Raw genomic sequence first — 20467 nt, forward strand, 5'->3', positions numbered from 1 at the left:
ATTTGAGTAATTATCGACAACAAAAACATAAAGGATGCTTCTAACTCAAGGTCATTGCTGTGCTGTTCATTGATCCACATGGGCTTCTGTTGAAATTCCAAAATAAATGTTCTGCTTCCTGAGACTTTGTACTGTATGTCCCAACCTGGAGCAAATACAGATCAGAGATGAGTTTCCAGGCACATAGCTCTGTGTTAAGAATTATTACCAAAACCAATAAGTATCTACTCTGTGGAAACAGGCTCCATTTCTTGTTGACACAATTGCAATTCACCTAATGTAAAATATCCAAGAAGAGGACTGACCCACCTATCTGTGATAGGTAAAATGGTAATAGAGCAGTAAGAGGCTCCTGCCTCCTAGAAAGGTGATTTTTTTTTTTTTTTTTTCTCTTTTCTATCTGCGCTCAACTCCATGATCTTAGGGAAGTCACTGGTAAGTTTCATCACATTTAATGGACCAGTTCACTGTGAACTATTATTAAAAAGTTATCACCCCTGCTGAAATCTCTTGAGAGATGCAGCCTCTTTCAAATAAAGGTCATGTCCACATCCTTAAGGTCCACCACGACCTGTGGTGGTTCCAACAGATACCACAGCAAAACATTTACATTTACTGTCACTAGCTTGCTGCCTCATAGCACAGTAACCCCTTTGAGATCACTGAGTAGATCAAGAATAGAGAAGGAGTTCTAAGGTTGTTAGGAGTTTCATTTAGCAAAAGGCACAGGTGTGATTTCCAGGTTGTTCCACCTTCCACCTTTACATTTCCTCAAATCATTTATTGCAAATTGTGTTTCCTGGTTGTGTTTTGTGAAATGCGATACAAAATGCAAAAACTGGGTCACGTAATGAGTCAACAGTTTCCACAGATATTGCTCTTCTAAAAGTATCTTTCTTCCTTTTCAGTGAACTCGGAGAAATTCCCACACTGAAAACACTACAAGTTTTTGGAATTGTGCCAGATGGTACCCTTCAACTGTTACGGGAAGCCCTTCCTCATCTGCAGATTAATTGCTCCTATTTCACCACCATTGCCAGGCCAACTGTTGGGAACAAAAAGAACCAGGAGATATGGGGCATCAGGTGCCGACTGACACTGCAAAAGCCCAGCTGTCTATGAAGTTATCTCCTCTGATTGGTGTCTCTTCTTCCTTTGGAATGGGGAAACTAGGCAGAAAGCCCAATATCTGGAGCACTGGGCTAGTTTTATTATTTGTTTTCCCTTAACCTTTATCCTGCAAGTATATTAGGGAACCATTTTCAAGGGAAAACAATGAAGTGTTGCCTTTTTTAAAAATAACTATAAAAGCTTCTGTCAATGCTATGCCCTTAAGAGCCTAAGTTGTAGGCCTTTGGAAATTTTAGGAGAGTGAGCCTATGATTTCAGGTTACTTTTTTAGAGCAAAATTTGTGCCACCTTCTCCAAGTGCCCTTCGGATTAAGTCTTATTTAGAATCAAGCTAAAAAATGATGTATGGCCAATGATTTTCATAACCTTTGTGATAACTTTTGTCTATTTAATTTTTCAGTATTGTTTTATTAATAAGACATGGTTTGGAAGAACCATAAGCTATGTATGTGTAGGGTGAGCTGAAGAGAGAGTCATAAAATAATAGCATCTGAGCTATCTGGAATTAAAAAAAGAAAAAAGCATTTCATTTTTATCTTTATATTTGAAATTAGTTTAATAGAAACATAGCCCCACCGATTAAACCCTTAAACAAATTAAACATGACCAGAGATATGGAATTGTATTGGATTTGAAGGCTCAAGAAGTAATTTTCTATGCCAGGTTAATCTGAAGTATCCTTTAATATCACTAAGGTACTGTGTTCCCAAAATATAATTGTGGTTTCTAACTTTATAATCAAATTACATTAATATGAGTTGTTTAGCTTTTAAATGAGTTGCTTTGTTTTAGGAAGGTGGTATTATCCTAATCAGTCTCTGTTCTTGAAAAATTGGAGAAGTTCTGAACTGATACTGCCTGCAGTTTTCCTTTAGTGCTAAGGTTATTTGTATATTACTCTGGAATCAAGTATTTTAAATTGCCTTTTTAAAAAACGGTCTTGAACAATAATTGTCTGAAACTACCCACTTTATAGGGTTACCGATCCTAAGAATTGCTTGTTCCTTTTAATCAGAAGTGCACACTAGAAGCCAGTGATGTTCTGTGCAGTTTCAGGACAGTCTGCACTGGCACACTGTGTACGAGTTAGTACTCAGGTGTTGAACCTTTTGATAACATGAGTGGGTTTGTTGTTTTTTTTTTTTTTAAACCTGGTTCATGGAGACAAAAAGATCAAGTTCTGCTTTTTAAAAAATCATAGAACACTAGTTTTAAGTCGGTGACTTTCCCATATGTGCAAAATGCAACAAAAAAGCCAAAACCCATCATTTTTTCTATTAACTGGTTTTATTTTAATCAAAGATTTTAAATGTTAGAAACAGTAGTATAAAGTGCCCTTATCTACTCAGACGTAAGGAAGAATATTTTAAAGTAGTGTTACACAAGGAGATGATTATGTGTCTATTTCTTATTAGTTAAAAAGTGCTAAATACTACTTGAAATTATTGTTTACAGATTAGTGACAAGGGCTGGTGGTAGGATCCGGTTGGACTGACTTCCGGATGCCCTCAAACATACAGTGCCTGTACTTCCAGACTCAAGTCCAGCCATAAGCTATTTTGCCAACGTGTCGGAGTAATCTGTATTTTTGTATGTGATTTCTACTTTTATAAACTTGTTTTAAAATAAAACACATTTTTATAAAAATGAGAACTTAAGTTGTATCCCTTTTTATCCTTTTTCTTAAGTGTGTCATTAAAATGAAAAAATGTACAGGGTGGGCTGCCATTTGACTCAGAGGCTCCTAAGTGAGACCCTTCAAAACAGAGCCCTAAACGCCATCCTATTTACTTCATATGATTGTCAAATTAAAATGATAGTTTATAATGCATTTTGAAAAGATGCTAAATATCAGCTTATTACATTTAAAGTGCTTGCAGAAGCAATGACATTTACAAAACATGTGATTAATGTGATAGTCAGGTAGTTAATAAAAATCAGCTAACACTTAAATATAGACTTGATCAGTTTAAACTGTGTATTTTACTGTCATTATGAAACTTTCATATTTTGGGCCCAGAGGGCCTCCTGGAGTTCAATTCCTTTTGAGCTATTCATTCAAATGGTAGAATAGTGATTCTTGAATAATACCCAGTCTTATTTATTCTTTTACATTACTACTACTATGCTTCTTTTTAAATGAAAAATGTCAAACACATGCAAGTAAAGAATATGACAAACCTATCATCCAGTTTTAGCAGTCATTAATTCCTGGCCAATCTCACTAACCATGATCTCAGTCATTCCTTTTACTTCCTACATGCAGATAATTTAAAAACAAAACCCACACCTGTAATTTCATAAGTATTTCAGTATATACCTCTAAAAAATAGGGATTCTCCTTAAAGTTTTAATCTTCAAGTTCCCTCTTGCAATTCCCTTGCACTTTGCCTATTGGTCATTTATTTATTAGGCCATAAATGGGCTTGTTTTGCTCTAATAATCAAGTTATTTTTGTTTAGTGAATCTAAATACTAAAACTGCTGATTTTTTTATATTTTTCTAAATGACTACCAAAATAAGTTCCAATTCTGAACATTAAAAATCAATATTTAAGATATTCAAATTAACAACAAAAAAAATGGTTTTTATCTCTGGCTCCTTGTTTAGTGATTTTCTTAAAAATGTCTTAAGCCAGGCACAGTGGCACAGGCCTGTAATCCCAGCTAAAAGCTTAGGAGGCTGAGGCAGGAAGATCCTAAGTTCAAAGCCAGCCTTAGCAAAAGTGAGGCACTAAGCAACTCAGTGAGACCCTGTCCCTAAATAAAATACAAAAATAGGGCTGGGGATGTGACTCAGTGGTTAAGTGCTCCTGAGTTCAATCCCAGGTATCCCCTCCCCACCCCCCCAGAAATGTCTTAAAACCCGAGTTAACACTTCATATCTTCCTTACTGTGCAAAATAAGTCTGATTTATGCTTTATGAGTAGGTTTAAAGTAAAAAAAACTGCATTTTAAAAAGTAATTGAACTCTTCTTTACACTTACTTGATCCCCCCTTGAAAAAAAATGTATTTTTTTTTTCATATTACTTCGTTGTTACATTATCCCTGGGACCTTTTATCACATGATAACTATTCTTAAGTATAAGGATATGGGTGCAATGGAATGAACTTTTATTAAGTTCTAAATTTATATTGCTGTTTTCACAGGTGAGCAAGTGGTCAACAAGGAGCAATAACATCCTTAAATTTTTATTTCACAAAATTTTTAAATTCAAGTGAATATTTTATAATATTTAAATGGTTGTTCTGACTGAAAAGTGAAAGTAATATAAACTGTATGTACATGAGGACTATAATTTGCTAAAACTTGATTTGAGGTGTTAGGGCCATGAGTATAGATGCACATTGAACATTAAAAGCACTAGGTTAAAATTTTCTTTAGACTTTCCAGACTACATTTTCCCGGTAAGCACTTCACCCCTCTAACATCATTCTGTGTCAAAGATTAGCAGTGAACATAGTCTATAGGACACAGATAATACATAGCAGCTGGGGGAGAGACTTTTCAAACAGTGTTCTAAGAAACTTGGTTTTCAGATAATGTATGAGTTAAGGAAATAATGAAATAAAAAGGAGCTAACAAAGGTTTAATTTTATTCACATGTAGTTGCCATTAAATGGTTAACTCATTCATAAAACATCTGTTATTCTAACATCCTTGCCACTCATCTCTTAAAAATAAATTCCCACCACGGAACAGAAGTTATATTGCGCATGGAGCATAGTAAGTATTAAAACCTTTAAAAATATGGCTTAAGAACAGTTTCACACAAGAGTTTGCCTATTAATGTTACATATTAACTGATCGGTAGCACGTGGATAAGCAGATTTCCTTCCATAGAAGCAGTTGACATTTTTTTCAAAAAGGTATTTTAAACCTATTAGGGTAGTTTATCTATAGATTGAAATTTAACTTCTGTTAAGTGGTATCTTACATGTACCATTTTTTGAAAACAAAATGAAACAAATTAGATCCAGCTCTGGAAAAACTAATTTTTATTTTACTTCTATCTGATGTATCAGGTAAATTTGCTCTGAGAGTCTATGCAGGTACTCTTAATTAAGAGAAAAACAGATTTTTCTCAATATACATCAGAACCCAGACCACATTTTACCTTAACATTTTTTAAAGTTTGTATAAAAGCAATATGTTAATCATTGGCAAAACTAAGAGCACTCATTTGACTACATATCTTAGCTTTCATAGAATTTTTACCTCTGAGGTCACTCATCTCAAATACTAGTCTCTCTCATTCATCAATGAAGATCCAGCACCTGGCAGAATATGACACAGAGTGTGTTCACAAATATTTATCGATGACAACAGTTTTTACCAGCAAGTGAAAAAAATATACAACTGAATAAATGGCATGAGAGTACCATTTAATTTTGCAGCAATAAGAGCGCTCTGAAAATGCTAGGATTAAAGAATACAATAATTTCCTCCAAAAATAAAGGAGTTCTCATAATGGGGGGAAAAAAACCATGAAATTTTATCTTACAACGCTTACATAAAATTTGAAATGTAAGTGAAAATCAGCACAATACTAAGTAAGGTATTTCCAAAACTAATGTGTTTTACATATTTATTAAAAAAACCATTCTCTGACAATATTAATACTAGATGAAAATATTTATTAAAGATTTTACCAATAGAACATGTCTCCTAATAGAAGATATCTCATCAGTTCATCCTTTTAGTCCCTGAATACATTTTAGAGAGTTTTAAAGATGGAAAAAACCTACTAGACTCAAGTCATTTTTAGAAAAATGACCCAAAATAGGTACTGGATAATTAAAACATTTTTAACAGCATCATGACCTTGTCCCACTGGATGTATTTCACCCAGCATTGTTGAAATTCACTAAAAGGAGCATCAAATGGAAGTATCTACAATTTCAAAAATGATTTAAATTTATAAATCAATAGTTACCACTTAATTGTGTCCTGGAATTAGAAAATTCTTAGCACATATTAAAAAACACATTAACCTACTTCAATTAGGTGAATGTCAGGACTTAACAAAATTCCCCATCATCAAAAATTTTAAAAATCTTGACAGGTACTATAAAAAAATATTCCACAAAAAGAGAGGGAAGCAACAAAACAAAACAACACACATACACACACTTGTACAGTTAAACTTTAAATCCTAAACATTTAATCCTTTATTTATGCCTGCCTCTAAATTTAAAGATACCAACACTCTTGGTTAACAATTGTAAATAATAGAATTACTACTATCAATTCTAATCCTTTTAGTCCATTTTCTCACAAAATGAACATCTTTTTTTCTATCAGAATCCAACAGAAGATTATTATGAATCTCACTTTCTTTGTCACCTTTGAGGCCAGGGGCAACCAGTCTTAAAAATAACAACAACAAAAAAATGTAGCTTTATGACTGAGGATCTGCTTCCACAGTAAAAATATTTTTCCAGTAATCAAAATTTACAATCTGAGGAAATTCTTCACTGTTCGAGTAGCACAGTTCGAAGCTCATCTTCTTTATTGATCATCATCGAAGCAATTGCTCCATCGTTAAATTCAAAAGAAGTTCCTCCATCCACAACCATACAGGCATCCCAACAACGAGAACGAACACAAACCCTGAGCAGAAGCAAACATTAAATACTGAGTTTAGCCCTAAACAATAATTGATTTAAAACCCTAAATTTTTATCTAAACAAGTAAATAATTTGAACTTGATTCTAATGGTGAAGTTGCTCTTTGGCATGAGAGAATTAGCCAATACATTTTGCATAAATAATATAGGAATAGTATCAAAGTCTCAAAATTTATATGTTCCAGATAGCACCCAGTATTTATCAGTGAAGAAGTGCAGACTTGATAGAACTAGCAGGCTGTTTTCATATGACTGCTAAGGTATTACCATTACAAATATATTAAATATTGAGCAAGTGTTATTTTCAAGTAAATTTTCTACTTACAGATAACACATAGAGGAGATCCAAATCACTAAGATGCAGCTTACTGGACACACTTATGTAAATGTCACCCAAATCAGGAAATCGCTGCCCTCTGCCAATTGCCTTCTTCCTCCTTCCCAAGCATACCCACTATCCTAATTTCTAACACCATAGTAGTAATTTCTTTATCTGTTCTTAAATTTTATATTAATGTTATTTTTAGCCATTTTAGTGAGTAACAGGGTATCACAATACATCAGCTTAATTTTCATTTCCTGTATGAACAATAAGATCAAGCACTTTTCTCATATACTTACTGGATACTCTCTTTTTGTGAAATGCCTAAGACTTCTGGTACATTTTCTATTGGGTTGGCTTTGTTTTTATCGATTTACAGGAATTTTTACATACAGGTTGAATATCCCTTATCCAAAATGCTTGGGATCAGAAATGTTTTGGATTTTAGATTTTTTTCAGATTTTGGAATATGTATATACAAATAATGACTTATAATGGGCATGGGACCCAATTCTAAACACAAAATTTGATTGTTTCACATATACCTTGTATAAACATAGTCTGCAGGTAAATGTATACAACATTTCTAGAGTGCCTGCATGTTGTCTGTGACTCCTCACATGAGGCCAGTTATGGAACCTTCCACACACAGCTTCATGTCTGTGCTCACAAAGTGTGGGACACTGGAGCATTACAGACTAGATTTTCAGAAGGGATGTTAGACCCGTACTATTTATCCTGGCTATGAGCCCATTGCCACAGATAGGTTCTGCAAATATCTTTCTCACTCTAGCTTGTCTTTTTCTTAATATCTTTTGATTATTAGAAATTTTTAAATCTAGTATAATTATGTTTATTAGGAGTTCACTTTTAGGGAAAAGCTGAAAGAAACGAACCCCACTCCAGACAGGCATGGTGGTGTACACCAGTAACTCTAGCAAATTGGGAGGCTGAGGTAGGGTTATCATAAGATCAAGGTCAGTCTCCATAATTCAGTGAGTCCCTAAGCAGCTAAGTGAAACCCTATCTCAAAAAATTTTTTAAAAAGGGCTGGAAATGTAGCTCGGTGTTAATGTGCCCTGGGTTCAATCCCTAACACCAAAAAAAAAAATGTTTGAATTTTTTTAAAAAAGAAATGAATCCTACTCAACTTTGTAAGTCAGTCATAGTGGCGTAAACCAATAGTTCCAGGTACTTAGGGGGCTACAGCAAAGGGATCGCAATTATGAAGTCAGCCTCAGCAACTTAGCAGGGCTAAGTTGAAAAAAATCAAACCAAAGAAGAGGGGAGAGGTCCTGCGGGGATGTAGCTCAATGGTATTGTGCCCCTGGGTTCAATTCCTATAGTACTGAAATAAATAAATAAACAAACAGATAAATAAATATTAATTTTCTCAGTCATTCATAATTAATTAGAACAAATTTTTAAAATTCTTCAAAAATAAATTTTAAAAATTTTCTAAAAATACAGAAAACCAACATCACCCACTAATAAATATGTATCTTCTTTTCACTTAAATTTTGGTTTCCCTAAAATAACAATAAATTTGAAAGAAAGTATTTTAGCCAGGTCAGCATGATACCTCATTAGTTGCACAAATTCTACTTTTCCTGCTACAGTAAGTTAAATGAGTGAATCTAATGAAGCTGAATACTCTTAAGTGTGTTTTTTACAGATGAAAGGGACTCTTGAGTCACAAATCAGACCACGTATGCTTACTTTGAAGAGAAACAACGCTGACGACTGCTTGAGAAAACTCTGTTTGCAATTGGTTCTCGAATACTGAAAAGTATTTTTGGTTCTTCTGGACTGTAGAGCAGTGATTCATTATATTCGTTTGTTACTATAAAGAAAAAAAAAAAAAAAACAAGGTCAGCACATTCAAAAAGGACAGTCACTTCTGAGAAGGGTAAAATGAAATACAAAGGACATCCCCAACTCAAAAAGCCCCTATGTTCCAAGGGTCTGTTTGGTGGCAAGTTTCCTCGTGTTTACAACATATATTCCTCTAAAAGAACACCAAAAACAAAAAGCCTTAGAAAAGCCTTAGAAATGAGTATCAGGTTCTACAAGTAGCCCACAGGACCACAGAAATAGATATAGTTGGGCGGGGGGGGAAAGTTAACTATGAAGCTAATAATTTAAAAACAGAGCTAGTTAGACACTCAAAAATGGAAACTGAGTTCTCATATTCTCCTGACAAGTTCTCTTCAGAGCACTGTGTCAGAGAGCGATGTTGATAGTCTTGATATAGAATGCAGTCTCAAACAAGGACAGGAAACATGTTTCCTGCAATGAAACTGTTATTACTCAAGATATCTCAAGGAATCACTAGGACCTGCTTTCTCTCCAACAAAGAGGCCATGAAGGTTGGAATGTAAAGCACGCTGGTTAAAAACAACTGTGTAAGACGGGTGCAGTGGCACATGCCTGTGGTACCAGCTACTTGAGAATCTAAGGCAGGAGAATCACTTGCACCCAGGAGTTTAAGACTAGCCTGGGCAACACAGCAAGGAGCTCTTTATAAAAAAAATAAAACAAAATAAGGTGGGGGTGGAGTTTGAGTTGGAGGTACAACTGTATAAAGAAATCAGGCTTAAAGGGAAAGTTCAGTTGAGTACATTAAAAAAAAAATCAAGACTTAGATAATCTACTTTTTTATAAAAGTATTATTTGAATTGCAGATGCTCCTCAACTTCTCAACTTACAACAGAGTTACATCTGTTAAACCCACCATGAATTGAAAATATGATGTTAAAAATACACTTAATCACAACACAGAATACTAGAGTTTTCACCTTTCTCTCCTGACCTTATGGTTGACATGGAGCTCACTGCCATGGGAAAAGATCACCATTCAAAATTCGAAGTATAGTTTCTCCTGATCACATAAAACTTTTCCATTATCAAGTTGAAAAACCTTATTTGGTTCTTTAAAAAAAAAGATCTCATTTACCCACAAAAATTAAAATTTGCCTCCTGGAGAACACATCACATCAAACATGCTAGCTCTGATAGAATCTTCAAAAGAACAGTTCCAGCAATGTCTGTAATAGGGTTTACATTACTGGCATTTACCACTGCTTTTGAAGAGTCAAATCTTCAAAGGAAAAGCATACATTCAGTAAAGCTCATATATTTATTAAGATAAAAACATACATTTTGTATATATTCTTACTATGTCTGACATAAACTTCAGTTTTACATATATTTTTTAGGTTTGCATTTCTTTGACACATACTTGTACAAATTTATGAGGTACAATGTGATGTTTTGATTCATGTATACACTGGGTAGTGATCAATTCAGGGTAATTAGCATATCTATCATCTTAAACCTTTATCATTACTTTATGATTAATTTTTGTTACATTATATAATTAGGAACTGATTATTATATGTGCCTAATTTTCCTTCCATTGCTACACATTTAATGCTAATGCTAGTTGATAAGCCACAAATAAAATAATCTTTTTGGTCTCAAATTCAAAGAACATCATCTACTGTAGAGAGATGAAACCATGAAAAGATAAACACAGACAAGGAGGAACCTACTGTAATAGCACACTGAATTGAGAAATGCATTTCCTATGTGGAAGACATGGATTTTTCTGTATCTTCCTATATCCCATTGCATGTTTACAGTTATAATTTTTTTGGGGGGTTGGGGGTGTGGTGTGATTGAACTCAGGGGCACTCAACCACTGAGCCATATCCCCAGCCATACTTTGTATTTTATTTAGAGACAGGGTCTCACTGAGTTGCTTAGTGCCTCAATTTTGCTGAGGCTGGCTTTGAACTCATGATCCTCCTGCCTCAGCCTCCGCAGTTACTGGGATTACAGGTGTGCACCACTGCGCCCACTGATAGTTAGTGTTTTTATATACCACTGTGCCCAGTGATAGTTACAATGTTTTATATAAGAGTTATATTTCATGGATGATAAAATTCACAAAATAAAAGTCCAACTGTAAACTTTATATTATTTAACTACATCTAAAAGGATGGATTAAAGAGCATGTTTGAATCCAAAAAAGTACTGTTTTCCTAATTGAACAACCAAACTCCACACTGCCATTCTCAAAATAAATACAAAACTAAATTTTGTTATTTATGTTAATGATTAATATCATTTGTCACTGACCTTTCTCTACCAATTCTCTGTTTAATGGAAGATTCAAATTTCCTTGCCGTTTTGCTAATGAAAGAGGAAAAGGGAAAATATCTTCATTAATCATTTTATATAACATAATAACTAATTTATGTAACATATATAAATTATATAGCATATAACAATCATGTATTAGCATGTAATAGCTGTTTCAGTACTCACCAATATTTAAAACATCTTCCACAGCCTGAGTTGCAACCCTGTTAATATTGAATGACCTAGAAACAAAAATCACATAATTCTTTCCTGTATTAATTCTAAAAACATGCTTAAAATGAAAAGTGAACAATCTACTTAATATGCAGAGAATCCTTAGGAATTATTAAGTTATAAATGAACACAGTTAAATCTGATAATGTTTTGACATAGGTATGGGAAAAGAAGTATTCTCATATACGGAATATACATTACAGTTGCAAAATAATCAGTCACTATCAAACTTTAAAATGAACATACTTCTCAATCTAACAATTTATCATAAAATATACTTCCACATATAATGCACTTAGATATATATAGGAAAATTTACTGAAGTACTGTTTATAACTGCAAAATGATCAAATATACACCCATAGGAAGGTGATAAAATAAATTATATTAGCACTACACTTTATGATTTAAAAAGAACTGCTGAAAATCTGAGTTGTTTTGCAGTTATAAACAGTACTTCAGTAAACTGCTAAGCACAGTTGTGCACTCCTTTAATCCCAGCAACTTGGGAGACTGAGAGGCAAGAGGATCAAAAGTTAGAGGTCAGCCTCAGCAATTTAGAAAAGCCCTAGGCAATTTATTGAGATCCTATCTCAAAGAAAGGTTGAGGATGTAGCTCAATGGTAAAACAGGAGAGAGAGAGGGACAGACGGACAGAGAGAGAGAGAAACAGACACACAGACACAAACACACAGACACAGTGAGACACAGACAATCAATATGTGCCGATGTGGAACTAAAACATTAAGTTAGAAAACAAAAGGCAAAATAAGGTATGTGTGTATATATAGAAATATAAAATAAATATTAATATAAAATGACAGACACTAGTTTTTCACCATATATACCCTTTTGTACTATTTAACATGCTTTTTTTAAATTATAGTTTCCTTGAAGATGAGAAATGTACATGTATGATGCCTTGTTCTGCCACTTAAAAATAAATATTAGTACAAACATAGATAACTTTTACAAATATTCCTGTCCTGACATTTATAAAGATTATTAAGGAAAAGTTTTTAAAAATTCCAGGTAATTTAGACTTCTATTGCCTCATACCTTCCTTATTTATTTATTTATTTATTTATTTATTGGGGGGGTGCTGCCAGGGATCGAACTCGGGGCATTCGGCCACTGAGTCACATCCCCAGTCCTATTTTGTATTTTATTTAGAGGCAGGGTCTCGCTGAGTTGCTTAGGGCCTCACTAAGTTGCTGAGGCTGGATTTGAACTCATGATCCTCCTGCCTCGGCCTCCCAAGCCCCAGGGATTACAGGCATGCACCCCACACCCTCCTGCCTCATACCTCTTATGTGAACTTATGAGCCAACATAACTCTAAACCTAAATCATTGGCTTTTAACTTCAAAGCAGCAGTTACTTCCTAAACTCTCTGACCCGATACATTCATATTTGTACAAATGCAAAAACATTCTGGACATTCAAGAAAAAAATTACAAAAATTTACATTAAAAATCTGCACTCCAGGGCTGGGTTACAGCTCAGTGGTAGAGTGCTCGCCTAGCATGTGAGAGACACTGGGTTTGATTCTGAACACCACATATAAATAAGTAAAATAAAGGTCCACTGACAACTAAAAAAACATTTCTAAAAAATTTACACTCCAATTTCATACTCCAACCACACCAACCTCATTCCTGCCCTCTCTACCTTTGCTCTGACTTTTGAATTACAATATAATAAGCAAAAGAGAGTGACTAGTATGTGCTTATCGTAAAGACAATTTAAGAGAATTCTTTTCAAGTCTTTTAAGGACTTGTTCTAAATTTCTAGACCTATGACTTACTGGGAATACACAAACCAACCCTAACTAACTCCTGTGAATTAGAATTAGGTAAGATTATTTTCCTCTGGTTATAATCTGGACCTCAGTAAGTTCACACAACTTTAAGAGTAGCAGGTTGTACTACATGAAAGACAAATAATATGCCTACAAAGGTGTCAGCTAGGATACAACTTTTTTGTTAGTTCTACAATCTTTATCATTCTTAGAGTTCCCATTTGAAAACAGATATAACCTCTACTAAAGACAAATATATTGAGGTAGGCATGGTGACACATATCTGTAATCCCAGCAACTCGGGAGGCTGAGGCAAGAGGATCATAAGCTCAAGGCCTGCCTCAGCAATTTAGCAAGACACTGTCTCAAAATAAAAAAATAAAAAGGACTGGTGATGTTGCAATAAGGCACCCCTGGGTTCAATCCCCCAGGACAAAAAAAATAAAAAATAAATACAAGTAAAATGGAAGGCAAATTGAATATCTTTTCTTCATTTGCTACTAAAATTCCACCCATAGATGCACCTCCTCATCTTAAGTCTAGTAGTGCATAATATGTGGATGAAGACTCAGAACAGTCTTAAGAAGACACTCTAAAACATCCAGTGATTCCACCCTGTAGCAGTTCTACCAGTATATGGAGTAAACCATGGATCACACTGACAGAAGACTGCAATAAGGGGATGGCTCAGAGGCACCTGATATGCACGACAATCACTATATCCCACCCCTGTGGAACAATTTTTGGAAATGCAAAGATGGGATTCCCCCTAATTTTTTTTCACCTGGACAATTACTTAGGCTTTATTTATAGTTCCTCTTGCCAAATAACCAGGTGACTGAGTTCTAGCCAAAGGAATCATGCTGGATGACACTTCCAAGCCTGACTATCCAACCTCCCAGGAAACACTCCCTTGGTTTTTCTCCTCCCATGGCTGAATATAAATGAGTGCAGCAACCTTAAGAGCTATGTTTAGAAGATGGCAGAGCTACAGGACGGAAGGAGCCTGGCACCCTGCATAACCACTTGAAGGGGAGCCACCTTCAATTAGGAATATCTACTCTGCACTTTATGAGAACAAAAAATAAGCTTCTATTATATTAAACCACTGAGACTGAGGGTTTATTAGTAACAAAAATATAGCTCACCTGAGTCATACATTTCCACATGTCATACTGAAGGCAAAGACTGAGATCACTTAAGAAAACAAACTTTTCTCTATCGAGAATTAAAAGAAGAGAACAAGAAAAAAAATGGACTATACTGATCTTTGCTTTTCCATGTCTCCTTAGAACTCTGCAGTTTAAAGTTGAGACTAGAATTTAAATACTGGCTTCAACTTGCCTCACTGTTTTGGGCAAGTCAGTTAACTTCTGAGACATTTTATACTGTTAAATTAAAATTACATACCTCAAGTATTTGTGAGAAATTAAGTAATGTAATTATCTTGGAACCAAAAAAGTGCTCAGAAATGGAAGTGTGCTAAAACATCAGGACAGATAGAAATGTATAGCTTTCCCTCAGTCCCTATTACCCTTAGGCTTCTCTTCTCCCTTGCATTCTGTTAAGAGGAAAGGACAGAAGATCAATCATAGCCAAAGGATCATCAGAAATGGGAAGGAGGAGGGCAGAATATGTAGGAAGAAGGAAAACACATAGGACAAAGAGTCTCTAAGAAGACAAGAATAGGATGGAGCTAAGAGATCTCTACTAAAGCATAGGTGATAATAGATTTTAATAAGCAATGCAGAGAAGGCTGAAATTCTAATCTAAACCTTACCTATTCAAATGCAACACAGGCACAGGACTCAGACTAACAGGGTGCACATGGAGGGTGGGGAATGTTTCATAGTATTACAATGGTTGTTATTTTTTACATTCTTCTCATTAGTGAAGACTACAATTATCAAAATTACACTCCAAGGCAGAAAGTCAAAGCCCCACACTGCCTTAGAAAAAGCACTATTCCACTAAGATCTGCAAGCTTATCTTGATAATACTTCAATAAAACTGCTATGGTTTGAATGTGTCCTCCAAATTCATATATCAGAAACTTAATCCCCAGTGCAACAGTGTTGAGAGATGGTATCTTTAAGAGGTGATTACATCTGAGGCTCTGCATTCATGAGTAGGTTAATGCTATCATCTCAAGGATGGGTTCCTGATAAAATGATTAATTCAGTCCCCTCTCTCTCACCCTTTCCAACTTCCATGATGGGATAACACAGCAAAAAGGCCCTTACCAGAATTCAACAACTTGATATTGAACTTCCCAGCCTCTATAACTGTTAGAAATAAAGCTATTCGTTATGAGTCTATGTTGTCCTGCTACAGCAAAACAAAATGGACCAAGACAACAACCCAATGATTCGTCCTTCAACTGTGCGGTGGCCTCTGCAGATGGCTTAAAATCCCTCTTCTCTACTTCAAAGCTGACTTTCCTTTATGAGGCAGCACAAGTAACAGTGACAGTGAAAAGGGCACTGGTTTTTCAGTCAAGCACACCCGTGCTTGCATCCAAGTTCTGATACTATTTGCATGATTTTTGGCCTACATATTTATCCTTGCTAAGCTTACCATCTTCCTTTATAAAAGGGAGAGATTAGTGTATCTTTTCAGTACTTCTATAAGAATTAATGCATGGAAAGCATCTAGCACAGTACAAAGTAGCAGGAGCTACATAACTGATAGTCTGTATTATAATGCTCAAACTATAAACTTACAGAATCTATGAAGTTCAGAAGATAAAGTAATATTATTGTATCTGTTCCATTTCCCTCGTCTTCCAGGTGAAGAAATGTGTATGGCTGCAAAGCTAGACAGCAGTTTAACCAGCACTCCTAACTCCCAGGTCAGTACTCTTTTTCAATTATGCCACTATGCACATTCTTATGGATGAGAATATTGGGGGAAAAAAGCAAAAACCTGGGGAACTACTTCAATAAGTGCACACCATGTTCAATAGAAAAAAGGGTGCCATGACACATGAAAGCTGTTAGTTGTAATGTTTTCAATTTAATCTATGAGAAAGTTATAAAATAATTTTATATAGGATATTATATTATTAAGTTTTCCTTTAAATAATTATTGGAAAAGTAATTTTAGAAATGTTCCTCTCAACTAGCCCTCAGGAAAATAACCTATCTTTTAAAGTAATACTTATTTTTCCCAAAATAGTGTTTTATTTGGCTACAACCAAGTTTTTCTTTAAAAGATACAAAGTTACTTAATGTGACAAATTATACAATGAAATGAAATTATACAATATCTGAAAATTAAAAATAACATGAGACAGAAGAGATAGGTAAGGTTAGTATACAGAGGAAACACTGGGCATGAGTTGATAATTACTGAACTGCCTAGTGGGTACAAGGGGATTCATTACACTACTCTTACATCAATTTAAAATTTTTTACAATAAAAAGTTTTAAAAGTCTTATTGAAAAAACAGGCAATAAAGCTCTAAATCAAACCATCCAAACCTAAAAATCAATTTGATAACACTGGTTTACTACTTTTGTGAGCATGTACTCATTTACTTGAAAAAAATATATATTAGGTAGTATGCTATACACATGTACGCACACACATGGGAAAACAACAGTGGTCACCATCTCAAATCCCTCAAGTTGTTCAAACTAGCTGGGTATTAGCATTTTAGATAACTAAGAATATGATAGGCACTATAATAGCACTATGAGAAAAGTGCTAGCAAAGAACAAAAAGGGGATTAATTCATTGTGCTTATGAAAGTTAACTGCGTGTTAAGGAAGATTTCCTAAGAAGAATGACATTTGAAGACTGGACTTTTAGCTAGTGGAAGCAAAGGAGAGAGTGTTCAGACAGTCAAAGCAGGAAGAAATTCCATTGAGCAAAAACAAAAAGGCAAGAGAGAACAAAGTGTGTGCTGAGAATTGCAAGTAGCCTGTGGTGTCTGTAGTTACCGATGTATACAGGAAAGGGCCAGAATAAGGTAAGTAAGGTACCCGTGGCCACATTTTACTGGACTTTATGTGACAAATAAGTATTATGAACACAATCAGGGGTCCATGAAAAGTTTTAACTAAAAACACCTTAGAACCAGATCTATCTACACTTCAGAAATACTACTCTGTTAATAGTGTGTAGAGGACAACCAGAAGAATAAAAGGTGAGACACAAAAGAACATCCACAAAAAGATGGGGACCTGGACCAAAGAAGCTGCAGTAGGAACGGAAAAAGATGGTCAAGAATTTGGGAAATGCGATGAGCTGGAGTTAGAGACCAGGCTGTGTAGAGGGGAATGAAGAACGGGAAGACTGAAAGGTAAGAGCAAGGTTTGGAGAAGTAATGCTTTTCCTCTGGAACATGGAGTCTGGTTAAAAAATGATGGTATTAAGTAATACAGGGAACAATGGAAAGAAAAACTAAGTTCAGTTTTAAACGTGTTGGATTTGATGTCTATTAACATCCTATCTAGCAGATAACTTATTATGTTTGGGTGAAGCCAGAACAGATTTACTCAGAAGGAGATTATGAGTCAGGATGACCCAGGTTATCTCCAGTTAGCCTCATTTTTGGTTTTTGTTTCCTTTTGTTTGAAACAAGGTCTTTGTTGCCTAGGCTGGCCTCAAAATCCTAGGCTTAAATGAGCTTCCTACCTCAGTCTCCCTAGTAGCTGGATCTACAGGTACCCAGCTCCCAGCCTCTTTCTGTATCATACTTTGTGTTCACTACTTTACTATTTAAAATATTCTTAACATTTAAAAAGTACGTAATCCCCCAAACCACTTCCCATTTCCTTTTATTTCTTTATAAGCCTAGTAGTACAGTGGGCCCAATAATGACCAATCCAAGTTATAGGCATAACCCAAGAAGTCAAGGCAGGACTACCAGACCCAAGTGATGAGTGAATCAGAAACCGGACCAAACCCACACAACGACACTAGCTACCTCTGAGTACCGAAGACTTTAGATGCACCAATATGAGGTACCAAATAAGTGACATTACTTAAAATATTTCACAAACCTTTATAAGCAACATCCCAAACACTACTCACCAGGCCTTGGATCCTGTTCCAGTACACAAATTGAGCCCTGAGCTCTTCTGTTTTTCCCACGGGCCATCATCAACTGAAATTTCATAGTAGGAAGCCCTATGAATTGACAATATAAAACTGTTTGCTAAGTTTATGGTTCACAATATAGAAATAAACAGTCTTCTTCAGAATTGATAAAATCTAAGTCAGTCAACTTAGCCAAGATATATCTGACACATATATCTGGTACTAATTCCAATTTAAGTGAAAAAGTTAGAAGGACAACAAACAAAAAAAAATTCGTATGTCTGCATGCCTTTCTGATCCATATTTTCCTTTCATTAATACTTTAATATTTCAAGTAGGGGCTATCCTATACATTTTTAGCTAGTATTACTGCTACTGTTCTTATGAAATCTAACATAGCTTCATATCGGGATTCAAAAAAGAAAATACCATTCTTAGGTAAATTTCATTCTTAATGACTAGTCCTTGATACCTCTAAATCTGTATCTAACTTTTCCAGTTACCAATGGCTTCTGCTAAACTGACTTCTCAAGTTGTATGCTAATGTACCACCATCTAAATTGGTAGTACGCAAACAGATAAAGTTGTAAAGAAAATCTTCAACCAAGTCTCAATTAGCAGACAAAACTAAGAAAAAAATTAGAACTGTAAGTTCTTAAGAGATTACATTTCTTAGAATACTGTACAAATATGAAATCAAATGGGTTTACTGACACCACCAAAAGTGATACTATTCTTTAACTACATGAATATGTAAATGATGTAAAATTATGTAAGGAACTTCTGAAATGTGTAAAAGCCTACTTTGCAAATTATCTTAAAATAATGGTGTCAACACTAAACTTTTTTCAGCAAATAAAAATGTTAAATCTTAATAAATTACAACTTTTCAAAATAATGACAATGATTAGAAATGCTTGCAAACACTAACACTCTGAATAATTTCTCTCTTACTCTAACCCTTTCGATTTCTCCTCAATCTCTTCATTTGTGGTGATTATACATAATACAACTCCTTTTCATTTTTACTCTGAGGTTATCATGTCTTATAAAAGACAGCACACCCAATATGCACATTTAACCGATTTCATAGTTTTGTTATGTCTTCCTAGAAAATGCATGTTAGGAGCCTATTATGTACAGATAAGCCAAATCCACAGAAATGGCTGCTACTACGCCAGAACCAAGTAGAAAAAAGAAATTAGAAGTAAGTGGGGGTAGAAGAGAAGTAGAAGAGAGGAAGAAAAGCATAGTTGGATAATAGATGTTGAGTCCAAAAACAATAAGCAGATTTAGTGTCATTCTCACATGCAAGTTTATTGAGATTAGTCAATTCAAAGAATTTTTGTTTGGGGGAAATTATTTTTTTAAGGCAGCAATAAAACTCACAGTCCCTTTAGAGTGGGTATACTTCTTCTTAAATTGTCCACTGCTACAGCCCAAGAATAAGACATTCTAGGTTAGAACAAATAGAAGAAAAGAAAAAAGAAATTGGGCTTTTAAAATGTTCTTAAATCTAAGAACATTATAAATGAGGCAGGAATAATATTGCTGCACTTCATATTTTCCAAGCAAAGCACTTAAGTTTTTGGAGCATAGTAAAGCCTCAACATAGGGTCTGGAATCTGAAATAATGGGCTTACTTAACAGTTCCAATACTAACTAATGATATGATCTTGGGCAATTTATTTTAACCCTCCAAATTTTAATTTTTTTTTTTTTTTAACTAATAAATATGACTACCTTATTTTTTTGTGAGCATTAAATGGGATAATAAACAATACACAGCTTGACACATAGTGGGCATCCAATAGATATTCATTTTTCTTTTTTTCTATGGCTCTTACATCACAGAATCTTTAAAAGTATGTTCTAATACTCCCAGTATTTATACCATGTGCAAGAATATCAGAAACCAATTCACTGCTCCCTTATCTTAGTAAAGATATAAGGGGAGAATTATCCTTTGGGACTCTACAGCCTCTCCAAGTCTATCATCTAGTCCCAGTTTCCTCCTTTTATAGGTTATTTATTTTTTTAGTAAGTACAAAGTATAAAGCAATGCTAGTAGAAGCTCTTAGCAGTTAACCCAAAATCATTAAAATACACAAACAGAATAAAATAAACCATCAAGTGGCTTGTGTAGAGAAAGCACAAA

The 20467-nt window shown here is 34.7% G+C and overlaps 2 protein-coding genes across 5 annotated transcripts in view; one reads left to right on the forward strand and one right to left on the reverse strand.

Moving 5' to 3' along the window:
• Skp2 (S-phase kinase associated protein 2) overlaps positions 1–2759 on the forward strand; it is a 28479-nt gene extending 25720 nt beyond the window's left edge. The window contains exon 10 of the mRNA XM_047555743.1: positions 909–2759. Coding sequence (XP_047411699.1) covers positions 909–1122 — 214 coding nt within the window. The 3' untranslated portion in view covers positions 1123–2759. The remainder of the gene's footprint in view (positions 1–908) is intronic.
• A 2947-nt stretch (positions 2760–5706) lies between these two features.
• Positions 5707–20467, reverse strand: part of Nadk2 (NAD kinase 2, mitochondrial) — a 45702-nt gene continuing 30941 nt past the window's right edge. For 2 of the 4 annotated variants that reach the window (XM_047555993.1, XM_047555996.1), the window contains exons 8-13: positions 19699–19764; positions 18304–18399; positions 11416–11471; positions 11227–11280; positions 8803–8926; positions 5707–6745 (exon numbers count right to left, since the gene is read on the reverse strand). In XM_047555993.1, coding sequence (XP_047411949.1) covers positions 6607–6745; positions 8803–8926; positions 11227–11280; positions 11416–11471; positions 18304–18399; positions 19699–19764 — 535 coding nt within the window. In that variant the 3' untranslated portion in view covers positions 5707–6606. The remainder of the gene's footprint in view (positions 6746–8802; positions 8927–11226; positions 11281–11415; positions 11472–18303; positions 18400–19698; positions 19765–20467) is intronic. The other 2 variants (XM_047555994.1, XM_047555995.1) reach the window with 2 other exon arrangements.

The sequence above is a fragment of the Sciurus carolinensis genome, chromosome 6 (assembly GCF_902686445.1).
Source record: "Sciurus carolinensis chromosome 6, mSciCar1.2, whole genome shotgun sequence".
Classification (NCBI taxonomy): Eukaryota; Metazoa; Chordata; class Mammalia; order Rodentia; family Sciuridae; genus Sciurus; species Sciurus carolinensis.